The sequence below is a fragment of the Salvelinus sp. IW2-2015 genome, linkage group LG23 (assembly GCF_002910315.2).
Source record: "Salvelinus sp. IW2-2015 linkage group LG23, ASM291031v2, whole genome shotgun sequence".
NCBI lineage: Eukaryota > Metazoa > Chordata > Actinopteri > Salmoniformes > Salmonidae > Salvelinus > Salvelinus sp. IW2-2015.
The window spans coordinates 29,904,546-29,916,407 of NC_036863.1; the positions used below are offsets into that span (position 1 = coordinate 29,904,546).

Consider the following 11,862-nt stretch of genomic DNA (forward strand, 5'->3'; position numbering starts at 1 on the left):
TTCTCTCGTCAGGAACAGAAAMAAGAAGCGTAGTTCAGGCGTTTCTTTTACGCCTTAGGGTTTTAGAGGCAATGATCTAATGGCCATATGATGGCTTTATGGGTCACACATAGTAGCCAGAAATATTAAAAGGCCACAGTGGACAGATAGCCACAAGTGGCTACTTCTGGTCTCATTGTCAATAGGATGATGCAAATATCAAATTATATGACAAGTTTCCTATCCAGTCYGATTACATAACCATTTACATGTACTTAGTAAACATGCTGTATATGGATCTAACAAATATTCTTTATGATGACTGGTGTGATGTTCAACATTGGGGCATATAGGGATATGAAGCCCTACTTCGAGGACCTGAAGAGCAGGTTCATGACCTTCTATGATACCGTCTCCTCGGCCATGAAGGCATAAAAACCTCGGATCCTGGTCAGATAGGATTTCCCCTCCCCTCAACTGTGTAACACACACTCTCCTCACAGAGACTCGCACACACTATCTGTAGATTGTCTCCACGTAGTGGCCATCTTCAGTGTGATTCCATCCACATGAACATGGCCTGTGTCAGTGTCATGCTTGGTGAAAGAAACTTGGTGTACCTGATAACATATTGCTCTTGGATCTTTACTCCAGAGATGACATCTTGTCAATGAAATACAAAAGGTCCCCAAAATACTGGTGTAATGGTTTTATTTTATCGTTCTCTTTCATCACATATGTTAATTAAACAAGTCCAAATAGTTATTGCCATTTCCCTTCCACTGAAGTATTTCCTGCTCATTCAAACAAGTTAAGTTCAATGAGTCATAATTCATGTGACTTTTAGTAAGGCACTTATTAACATAACACTTTAGTGTATTTTTAGAAATAGAAAAAAACATTTTACACAGAATCGTGGAAGTTAGAAACATTATAAACATAGAAAATGCTTGGTAGTTAGAAATAACATACTTATAAAATAACATACATGTAACAGTTGATATAATTATGTCAAAGGGTATCAGAGGTATATTTGACAAGAAACACACTGCTTGTTCAAAAGGGCATACATAACAAACATGATATCCCTATGGGTTAAATCAGGAATGTTAAAAAAAGTGAGAAAATAAAGGTCTGGTCGGTGCCAGATTGTCACTGCAGTTGTTTTAACAAGATGTACTAAATTATTTACATAAAGTCAACTATAGATATAGGGATGAATAATATGAATGACTTCTGTTTATTGTGTCACATAGGTGAATAGTAATACGTCACCATGACTGCTCTGTGTACGTTATATTCCACCATCTCCCACTTCAGTTCTGTGAAGCTGACCAGAACGTTATCAGTGTTCCTCTTTCCCTTCATGTCTTCTGTTGTGTTCTCCGTTCGGTCTTATCTGCTACTCCTTTCACTTTGCTGGACAGAAGGGACAGGCATTGTACTTGCTCGACTGCAGCCAGACACTGATGCACTGAAACACAGACAGAGGCAAATCATCAGCTTTCCATCAGCTAAAAGTGCCTCACTAGTTTAAGAATGTAGAGTCAGGGTTATAGCAATGTAAAATGAAGCATCATCTTATTGTGCCCAGTATTGTGTACAATATGAGGAAGTCTTAGGGTAGGCCTCACCTCCTCATCAACACTGTGCAATTTGCAGTAATATAAGTGTTTTTTTAGTGTAGGACTTACATCCTTATGTACAGTGTGTGCGCAGCTCATGGGGTGCTGGCTGTCTGCTTCCAAGTGTTTCTGGCACATCAAGCACAGCTTACGATTACTGACAGCCACAGGCTGGCGAGAGAGACAAGTAGTACATCAATAGGCAAACACACATGAGTTATGTACATCTCGTCACCCAAGTCTAAAATTCTCAAACTATGGTTGTTAGTGCCCTCTGCAGGTTGGTAGTGGTTTGTACCTGTGGGGGCCTGGTCTGGAAGACCTGGGCCACTGCAGGTCTCTGAGGGGGATGTGTGGGCCTCTGGATGGGGCCTGGAGGGCGCTGGATTGGGCCTGGGTGGCCAGGAATGCCCCTGTCTGCAGAGGGAGGCCTGATAGGCCCTGGAGCCTTTAGAGGATAAGGGTTAGGTTAAGGTTTAGACCAGGGATCATCAACTAGATTCAGACGCGGGCCAATTTTTTCTTGAGCGGATGGGTAGGGGGGCCGGACCATAATTGTAAATAATTTATGACTGCAGATTGACTGCAAGAAGACCAAACAGATATAATATTTGAATTAAAACATTCACTTCAAACCTTGCTTACATTTGTATATGATCACATAAGCAAAATGCACCCAAAAAAAAAGACTATTGTGTGGAGGCCTGTTGGGGAACCCTGGTTTAGACTGTGTTGGTGTGTGCTCCCTAAGTGTGTATGTCTCAGTGTGAGTGTTAATGACTGTCCTACCGGTTTCTCATTTTGTGCCAGTCTCTGTGCCACCTGCTTTGTGACGTCATCAATAGACATGCCAGCCATGGTGCCCCGAGAATTCTTAATCTGCTGCAGAACTGACATAAGCTGGGTTCTGGAGGGAGAGGGAGAGAGAGGGAGGTAAACTGAAAGAATGAGACCATGGCTGCCAATACCGAGTTTTCGTCCACTCCCGGAAAACTTTGTCAAAGGTAAGGATCCGGATCACGTTCTGCGCACGTGTTATAGGAATTAGCGGTAAATGTACTACTGGTGATATATGTAATGGAGAATTGATATACACTAACAATCAAATGCAAACAATTCATACAATAAAGTTATGAAACATTGAATGTGCACAAATTGGTGGGAGAGAGTGCATTCTGGAGAGAGAAGTGCATTGTGCAGCCACACTCCCCTTCTTTGACTGTACCATCCCCGCGGTCTCTGCCTCCGCAATGGATTAGTTCACTGAGATGGGCGGAATAAGACAGGTGTCTCGTGTGCCATAATTTTTTTTTATATATTTGCTACTGCTCAACTAAAAAAATAAAAAAAAATCTTGGTCGACGAACAGCCTATCGATCAAACAATCGACCAGTCAAATAATTGAGGTCAGCCCTAGTCCCTACACATTGCAACGGAGCAAAAACAATCAGCGTTGTGTGTGATAATGTAGGAACATTTTTATAGTTGCTGCCATTTCGTAGCCACTAGCCAGAGCTCCTGAAAAAACAATGCAACTCTCCACTTGAGTTTTGCGTTGGGGCCAAAAATGATGTGCGTTTTAACCACAGTCCTACTAACTGCTACTTGGCTTCTCAACGATCATGCATCAAATATATTTATAAAGCCTTCTTACATCAGCTGATATCTCAAAATGATGTACAGAAACCCAGCTTAAAACCCCAAACAGCAAGCAATGCAGGTGCAGAAGCACGTACCCATCGGTTCCACCTCTGGGCCGCCGAACGTTCTAGGCAACCCGAGCATGTGTATCCGGACCGGAAACCAGAGTCTGACAATGGGTTTGTTTAGCGTCGCCCAACACGCTATTATTCCTAACTACCGCTTTAGACTGCCTACGATTTCTGATGATTATCTTCATAGTTATGCTGCCTTATCGTAGCGAGAGTTGCTGAAAAAAGAACTAGCCAATGTTTGCAATGATAATGAGAAAATAATCACTATTTTTACTGCCTGTATGTCTTGCTTTTGTTTGATATGCTTGCCTAAATATACAACAGACAAAAAKGTTTGTACGAACATGTCGCTCATGTATTCTGTGTACAACATGATAGCTGCATGTAGCCTAACACACCTCCTGAAAAAATTACCTGAAATCGAGCAGAAGCAGAGTGTGCATCAGCTACGTAATCTCTGTATCAATAGCCACGGCAAGTCAGGTTACGGAAAAACTGGAACCGCAGCCACTCCGTATTGATTATAGTCTGCAAGATCTTTTACTGACCAGTACATTCAGAGTAAGTGACAGACTTTGATCTCACCTGTTGCACTGTGGAAATCTGTCTCCCAGTCTCTTCAGCAGATTGTCCAGTTTGCCAGCAGCGGGGGGGTTATTGGAGGGCAGGGACTGGGCGTAGGCCATGGTAGTGGTGGACTGGGAGACAGGTGGGGCGGCTGGGTGCTGGGCTAGAGCGGAGGCAGGGGGAGTGGAGGAGGGGGCAGGTGGGGGGGTTACTCTGGCTGGGGCTGTGAAAGCAGCATGGTGGTGCTGCTGGGGTGGGAAGGTCATCCCCATGGCTTTAGGAGGGCCCATCTGGAAATGTTGAAAGGGGGGGAGGGGTGGAGCGTACATCATCGGACTCATCACCAAGTCCACCTGCAGAGGAATGGTTCCATTAACAACAGATACAGTATGCACATTAATCACTGGCATCGACTGTCTTCGTCAGAATCAACTACACACATGTATCACACACAGACCGTGGGGACTTGGGGTAAGTGTGGTAATGTGACTCCAGGGAGGCTTTCCATCGGTTGGCCCTTTTGCAGCAGGTGAAGGTGCTCCTTGAACTGATTCTGAGCGAGAGAAAGAGAGACAAGTCATGTTCAAAATAGTCATGTTCATAAAGCCTACATTTATCCAGTGAGAGGCAGTGGTCTACCATCCCTCTTGTCCCTCACCTGCAGTCCCGCCAAACTGCTGTGAACCACAGCCACATTATTCTCCCACTCCAGCCTGTGGTGCATGTTCTGCTGTTGGGAGGGGTCTAATCTGCAGACAGAGGGAACACAACCAATCACTGAAGCACAGCACAGGGAGAAGTTACAATATACAGACAATATCCAGCTTTAGTCATAAGGTCATGCTCAGTACAGTACCCAAGTGTGTTTATATATTGGTCAGCCTCTTTCAGCCAGTCGTCCACCTCAGACATGGTCACATCTCTCTGCATTTCCAGAGCTGCAATCTGTTTGAACATAAATCAGAATACAAATCAGGGTTAATCCCTGATTGTCTTCAAATCAAACTCCATGGCGACATGTGGATAGGTGAATCAGAGTGAACATTCAGTGTCATAGGGTTGTGATGGTTGACTGATGTAGAGATGATAAATATGGACAGAAACTGACCTCATCCCGTAGAGCTGTCTGGGTGGCCTCCTCTGACTCTTTCTGTAGCCGCTCCATCTCAGTGTTCAAGTCTGCTAGCTCCCGCTCCCACATAAGCCTATAGATGAGCACAGTAGGTGTGTTGTATAGCATTATATTGTGGACAAGATGTGTTGTGTAGCATGATAATGTATATGATATGTTGTCTATGGTTAGGTTATATGAAGTGTAGGAGTGTGGCTCAGTAGTCTTACTTTTCCTGGTTCTGCTCCTCTATCAGCAAAGCCAGCTTCCTGGTGGTCTCCTTCAGCTCCTGAGACAGTCTGGTAGAGGGACAGACAGAGGAACATGGCTGACAGGACATCTTGTCACAGTTCTGTTGGTGGCCACCACCTAGCCTACCGTCTGTCACACACCTCAAAGGGCTTTCCCCAATTTCTCCTTTTCCACCTTCTTCTCAATATCTCTACCTGTTCCTCTCCTCCTCCATTTTGCTTTTCTCCACGCTGAGCTCCTGCTTCTTGACCGCAAAGTTCTTGCGGGTGGTCTTGCAGCAGTTCAGCTGAAGCTTCACATGCAGGGACTCAATTTTGTCCATCAGCGCCTAAAAATATTAATGTTGTCACTCACAGGTTATAAGCCCAAAGACGTAATGACACAATTAGGCTTATACAGTGCATTCGGAAAGTGTTCAGACAGCTTTACTTTTCCCACATTTTGTTACGTTACAGCCTTATTCTGAAATGGATTCAATTGTTTTATCCCCTAATCAATCTACACACAATACCCCATAATGACAAAGCAAAAACAGTTTAAATATTTATACATTTATATTAAAAAAAAACAGAAATATCACATTTACATAAGTATTCAGACCCTTCACTCAGTACTTTGTTGAAGCACCTTTGGCAGCAATTACAGCCTCTAGTCTTCTTGGGTATGACGCTACAAGCTTGGCACACCTGTATTTAAGTTTCTCCCATTCTTCTCTGCAGATCCTCTCAAGCTCTGTCAGGTTGGATGGGGAGCATCGCTGCACAGCTATTTTCAGGTCTCTCCAGAGATATTCGATCGGGTTCAAGTCCGGGCTCTGGCTAGGCCCCTCAAGGACATTGAGACTTGTCCCGAAGCCACTCCTGTGTTGTCTTGTTGGAAGGTGAACCTTCGCCCCAGTCTGAGGTCCTGAGCTTTACATCAAGGATCACTCTGTACTTTGCTCCGTTCATCTTTTTCTCAATCCTAACTAGTCTCCCAGTCCCTGAAAAACATCTCCACAGCATGACGCTGCCACCACCATGCTTCACCTTAGGGATGGTGCCAGGTTTCCTCCAGACGTGACACTTGGCATTCAGGGCAACAAGTTAAATCTTGGTTTCATCAGACCAGAGCATCTTGTTTCTTATGATCTGAGATTCTTTAGGTGCCTTTTGGCAAACACCAAGCGGGCTGTCATGTACCTTTTACTGAGGAGTGGCTTCCGTCTAGACACTCTACCATAAGGCCTGATTGGTGGAGAGCTGCAGAGATGGTTGTCCTTCTGGAAGGTTCTCCCATCTCCACAGAGAAACTCTGGAGCTTTGCAGTGACCATCGGGTCCTTGGTCACCTCCCTGACCAAGGCCCTTCTCCCCCGATTGCTCATTTTGGCTGGACGGCCAGCTCTAGGAAGAGTCTTGGTGGTTCCAAACTTCTTCCATTTAAGAATGATGGAGGCCAGTGTGTTCTTGGGGACCTTCAATGCTGCAGACCTTTTTTGGTACCATTCCCCAGATCTGTGCTTTGACACAATCCTGTCTCGGAGGTCAACAGACAATTCCTTCAACCTCATGGCTTGGTTTTTGCTCTGACATGCACTGTCAACTGTGGGACTTTATATAGACAGGTGTATGCCTTTCCAAATCATGTCCAATCAATTTAATTTACCACAGGTGGACTCCAATCAAGTTGTAGAAACATCTCAATGATGATCAATGGAAACAGGATGCACCTGTGCTAAATTTTGAATGTCATAGCAAATGGTCTGAATATTTATGTAAATAAGGTATCTGTTTTTTATTTTTAATACATTTGCAAACATTTCTGAAAACCTGTTATCGCTTTGTCATTATGGGGTACTGTGTGTAAATTGATCATTTGTATTTACTTAATACATTTTAGAATAAGGCTGTAACACAAAATGTGGAAAAAGTCAAGGGGTCTGAATACTTTCCGAATGCACTGTATGTAGCCTACAGCACAGAGACGTGTGTGTGTGAACAGACCTGCTGCTGGTGGACCCCCTCATCCTTCTTCTGCACCAGGCTGTCTACTTGGCTGCCATGATCAGCCTCATCCTCCTCCTGGTGCTTCATCAGCTCCTCATACTGCATGGCCAGGTGGGTGCTGTACTCATCCACTGACCGCTAGAGAGAGAGAGAAAAGAGAGGAGAAAGAGCGTGAGAGAGAGAGAGGGTTGAGAAAAATAGGAAGGGAGGAAAGATAGGAAAAAGAGAGTGAGGGAGGGAGGAAAGAGGAGAAAGAGAGAGGCGAAATGTAAGAGTAAAAATGAAAGAGGTTGACAACGTCTATGACACACAGATAGAAGTTGTGTGTGTGTTACCACAATAATTGCCCCATGCCCCAGGTATGCACCCAGAGTGAACACATTACCATCAGTGACTCCCAATCCAGATCTGTGTTAACATCTTTGTCTGCTGTCCAGGCGTCTGTCTGCAAGATACAAAACACTTAGGATTACTTGCTGTCACATATGCTCACGATTCACTTTCGGTAAATGACTGCTGTTCTATACCAACGTATACTACCTGAACGCCTTGGCCCTCCTGCTTCTTCTTGTGAGTGACATGGTGTCCATCTCCCGAGGCCAGCTTGTCCAGCTCCCCTACAGATTCCGAGGTGTAGCCAGGCTCGGACCAGGGGTTGGACTGGTTGGACCAGGGGTTGTATTGCTGCTCAGGGTTTCCCGTGGCGGAGGTTTCGCTGGGAGACAGAGCTAGGGTAAATATTTCGTGAGGTACTCTGCTCTTGATATACCAGCATGTCATCACCCACTCCTCATAAACAACAGCCCCTACGATAACACTCACTGCACTTACCGCGCCATGTCCTCCTCCAGCGCCAATCCCCAGTCGATGTCGTCCATCGTTAGCGTTAGTTAGTTAGTTTCTTCGACTTCAAATGAAAATGAAACAGCGGTAAGCTTGTTAGGAAACTGAAACTTAAATGACAATGTACATTTTAGTAGTCATCAAAAACGGCCAATTCATATTTTGAATTGTCTGTTTCCTCATCCCATGTTGGAAAATTATAAACATTGCACGTTTGATGACGTGCACTTCCGGGTAAACAGACGCAGATCATTGCTACGCTTGCGCGAGCGCCGTCCACATTAGTTTATTCATTATGTTTGACATGCTTGTGATTCATGTTGTCCAGAGAGAGGTGAGTTCATCGTGAAGGTATGCAAACATGGTATGATTGGTAGACAAATAATGTAGCTTCAAATGATGTCAATTGTAATTCCTACATGACCACTACAGAAGTGTCATAGTAAAAAGTGTTAGGCCTACATGTGAAAATGGCATAGGATGCATTTAATGTATTTATTGGTAGTTGGTAGACCACTGATGGAATCCATATCCTGGGCCCTGTTTCAGAAAGCAGGTTTAACAAACTCTGAGTTTAAACCTGAACTCTGGGTTGACTAACTCTGAGCTGTCAAACTCAAGAGTTTTCAGTTTCAGAACAGGTGATAACTCAGAGTTGATTGAACTAATTGTTAAGTTAACCCTGAGTAAAGCATGTGCATGAGGAGATAAAAAGCCCTCATCAATGGAACACAAATAACATGATTCATCAAGGCAACAGGAGAAAAAAGGGCTTGAACCTCCTACTTCTCCCCAGTGGAGTTAGAAATATGAATGAATGCGTATGCAGAATGAGTTTATATTTAAGAAAAAAAACAATACAGTAGCAGCAGCAAAAGAACGTGAGCTGGCGTGGCAGAAAATTGCTGACCGAGTCAATGCATGAGTATTAATTGAAAAAAAGGAAATTTTATCTCGGGTGTTCCACTTATTCAACATTTTATATATAGTGTGTGTGTGTGTGTGTGTGTGTGTGTGTGTGTGTGTGTGTGTGTGTGTGTGTGTTAATATTTATGCAGGTGCAACCCAACAGGCACAAAACGTACTTGGCAGCAACTGAAGATGAAATATAAAAATATACTTCAAACAGGTAAGGTATCATTTCATTACAAGCAATTGTGATGTTGTTTAGCCTACCCTACCTAATTAAACAGCATTCAGTGGCTACATTCAACATGTGATATATTTAAGTAGTTAGTGAAATTGCCTAAACAAAAAAAGTAAATTTTTCAGCCATCCCAACACTGCCACTATTTCATATTGTCTATTGAAAGTAACACCTAAATGCCTTTTTGCAAGTCTCCAAATTTGTGCTTACTGGACATGTTCAAATTTGACTTCCACTATAGCCAATAGAACAAGTCTGAGGGATGAAAAACAGGTGAGGGTCCAACACCACAGAGGCTGAGTAGATGGCCCTCAGTCAAAACAGGGGGCGACCTATTGCTGAAGGCATCTGTGTAGGAAGCTCATCTGACCCAACCCCTACTCCGCTAGCCAGCACCTCGCCTAAATAGGTGTGCGTTTCTTTTTCTTCTAGAACCTTCTTTTTCTCTAACAGCAATGCTGGAATTTACAATGAGGAAGAGGGGGGTCCATCCACTTCCACAGCACCATTTACCTCAGTAAGATGTTGTTCAGCATTGGCCCATGACTTAGAATGAAACTAAGTAGACCTGGCACTGTGAAATTCAATGTCATTTTTTTGTGTTCCTATAGCTCCCTGTGAAGCAGCTGTACAAGGCGTCCTTAGAGAAACAAATTGAAAAATGTAATTTAGAAATTGACCACATAAGGCTGCAGATGCAAAATAGAAATACAACTGCTGGAACATCAGCTTTTGTGGGTGAGGTGGATGATTTTACTTGTTTGAACAACATAAAAAATAACTACTGTACTGCATTTGTACTTGCAGGAAATAAAGAAGACTTCATAAAAAGAAAGGCATATTGTCTTTATTTGACATTGGGGAGGTGATGGGTCAATCAGAAATGATGGTAGCATATTGTGTCTCTGACTGTCTCTTGTGTGTCAGCGGGGTGGTCAGGATCGTTCACTGGTTGAGTAGGACATTGTTCTACTCTAATTGTGGTAATATTGTGGAGAATCACACATGAGGTCACATGCCCTTTCTGGGGTGACCCTGAGCCTACGAAGGCACTGGAACTGGGCCTTGAGCATACCAATGGTCATCTCTACCCTGGCTCGTGTCCTGCAGTGAGCCAAGTTATAACGTTGCTGTGGGCCGTGCTCAGGATCAGGGTAAGGGCTCAGCAAATAGAGCTGGCATGGGTACCCTCTGTCACCGAGCAGGTAACCATCGAACTCTCCTATGATAATACGAGGATACAGTTAATTTTTAGTTGCAATAGAAAGAAASAAAATATTGATTATAATAGGATATAGCTATATATAACTCCGTGTACACTCATGAAAAATTTGCGAGTCATGCACAGACCCAGGCCACTTTGCTTCCATGTTGCTGATGATGTGGGCTGCATCACATATGATCTTCACAGTGCAGAACAGTAATTAGCTGCAGTAGCTGTATTGTGAAGTATCTCTCATTTGGAATGCGAAAGGCTACTATTTAGGCCTACCTGCACATTAATGCTGTGGAAAGACTTCCTATTCACATAATCTCCTTCATTTACTGAAGGAGCTGTGATAGGAATATGAGTGCCATCTATGCAGCCAATCACATCTGGAAACCCTAAAATATATAAAATTAACTGATTAGTGCTTCATGTCTCAAAGCTTCATACTAAATAAATWAATTATTGCTTAGACTGATACCTGCAATTCTGTGGAATTCTTCTTTGTTGATTCTTGTGGGTCTGTGACTTGTGAACACCACAAAAGTGTACAGTAAATGTTTCATTGCAAGAGTCACATGTGTGACAGCCTGACAGCCTTGGAAATATGCTCAGCGTCACCGATGTCATATAGAAAACTCCCGTCGGCAAAAAAACAAAGTGCAACACAAAGAATTTGTTCAGAACTGAGAGCATGTCTACGATGTGTCAAATTAACAACATGAGGGCTGAGAATATTGTTCAGATGAATGATCGATTGTACAGAAACACTCAAACAGATAATCATCAGGGAATGATAAATTATCCAAGCAGGGTCTGATCACCCTCTCCTTACGGTGATTTCTGCAGTGTTTGTGCTTCAATATCAACTAGCTCTTCAAGAAAAGGACACACCATGTATGACACCTCCTGCAGGCTTTAGCTAAAGAGGAGGAGAAACTCAGGGTTAGTCGAAAACCTTACAGGGAGCAGGTTAGCTTCCCAGAGTATGTTGCCATAGTAACTGACTCAGAGTTAAGCTGTACTAGCTTTGTGAAACAGAAAACTCAGTTTCCTTCAACTCTGAGTCAACTAACTGAGTTTTCACTAAACCCGCTTTCTGAAACAGGGCCCTGGATGACTACAACACTAAGTCTAGTATCTAATTCCGCGTTCAAGTGGTAGTCAGAACAAGGAAACTCGGAAATGTTCGACTTGCTAACTAGTTGTCATTATACACGTGTCACGTTCAACGAATCAGCAAGTCGGAAATTTCAGCGTCTCATAGTTTCAACATGCATTTGAACATGGCATATCTACAGCTAACCTAACCAAATATTGTCTATTGACAAGATAGTCAAGTGACCACACTAACAAAGGAAATACATGTCCTCAAAGATGGAAGGCAGGCAGTAGGAGGATAGATCAGGTGGGACCATTCTAGCCAATG

The 11,862-nt window shown here is 43.4% G+C and overlaps 1 protein-coding gene and 1 long non-coding RNA gene across 4 annotated transcripts; one reads left to right on the forward strand and one right to left on the reverse strand.

The window, feature by feature from the left end:
* Window positions 1-673: 673 nt before the first annotated feature.
* On the reverse strand, window positions 674-8,317 carry LOC111950852 (RING finger protein 214). 3 transcript variants are annotated; one of them, XM_023968763.1, is made up of 15 exons: window positions 8,068-8,317; window positions 7,777-7,951; window positions 7,622-7,681; window positions 7,234-7,374; window positions 5,444-5,577; window positions 5,228-5,296; window positions 4,995-5,091; window positions 4,743-4,831; window positions 4,545-4,635; window positions 4,344-4,439; window positions 3,905-4,239; window positions 2,394-2,511; window positions 1,903-2,052; window positions 1,674-1,775; window positions 674-1,453 (listed from the first exon to the last, which is right to left on the reverse strand). In XM_023968763.1, exons 1-15 carry the CDS (start codon window positions 8,112-8,114, stop codon window positions 1,391-1,393), a joined length of 1,767 nt encoding a protein of 588 aa, XP_023824531.1. In that variant the 5' UTR covers window positions 8,115-8,317; the 3' UTR covers window positions 674-1,390. The 3 variants fall into 3 exon arrangements, with proteins under 3 accessions (XP_023824531.1, XP_070290609.1, XP_023824532.1); XM_070434508.1 differs by having other exon boundaries at window positions 3,905-4,176; window positions 8,068-8,316; XM_023968764.2 differs by lacking the exon at window positions 1,903-2,052.
* An 11-nt stretch (window positions 8,318-8,328) lies between these two features.
* Window positions 8,329-10,047, forward strand: LOC111950853 (uncharacterized). The gene is made up of 4 exons (XR_002875536.3): window positions 8,329-8,413; window positions 9,138-9,208; window positions 9,659-9,743; window positions 9,838-10,047. It is a non-coding gene; the product is annotated as an uncharacterized lncRNA (long non-coding RNA).
* The last annotated feature ends 1,815 nt before the right edge of the window (window positions 10,048-11,862 follow it).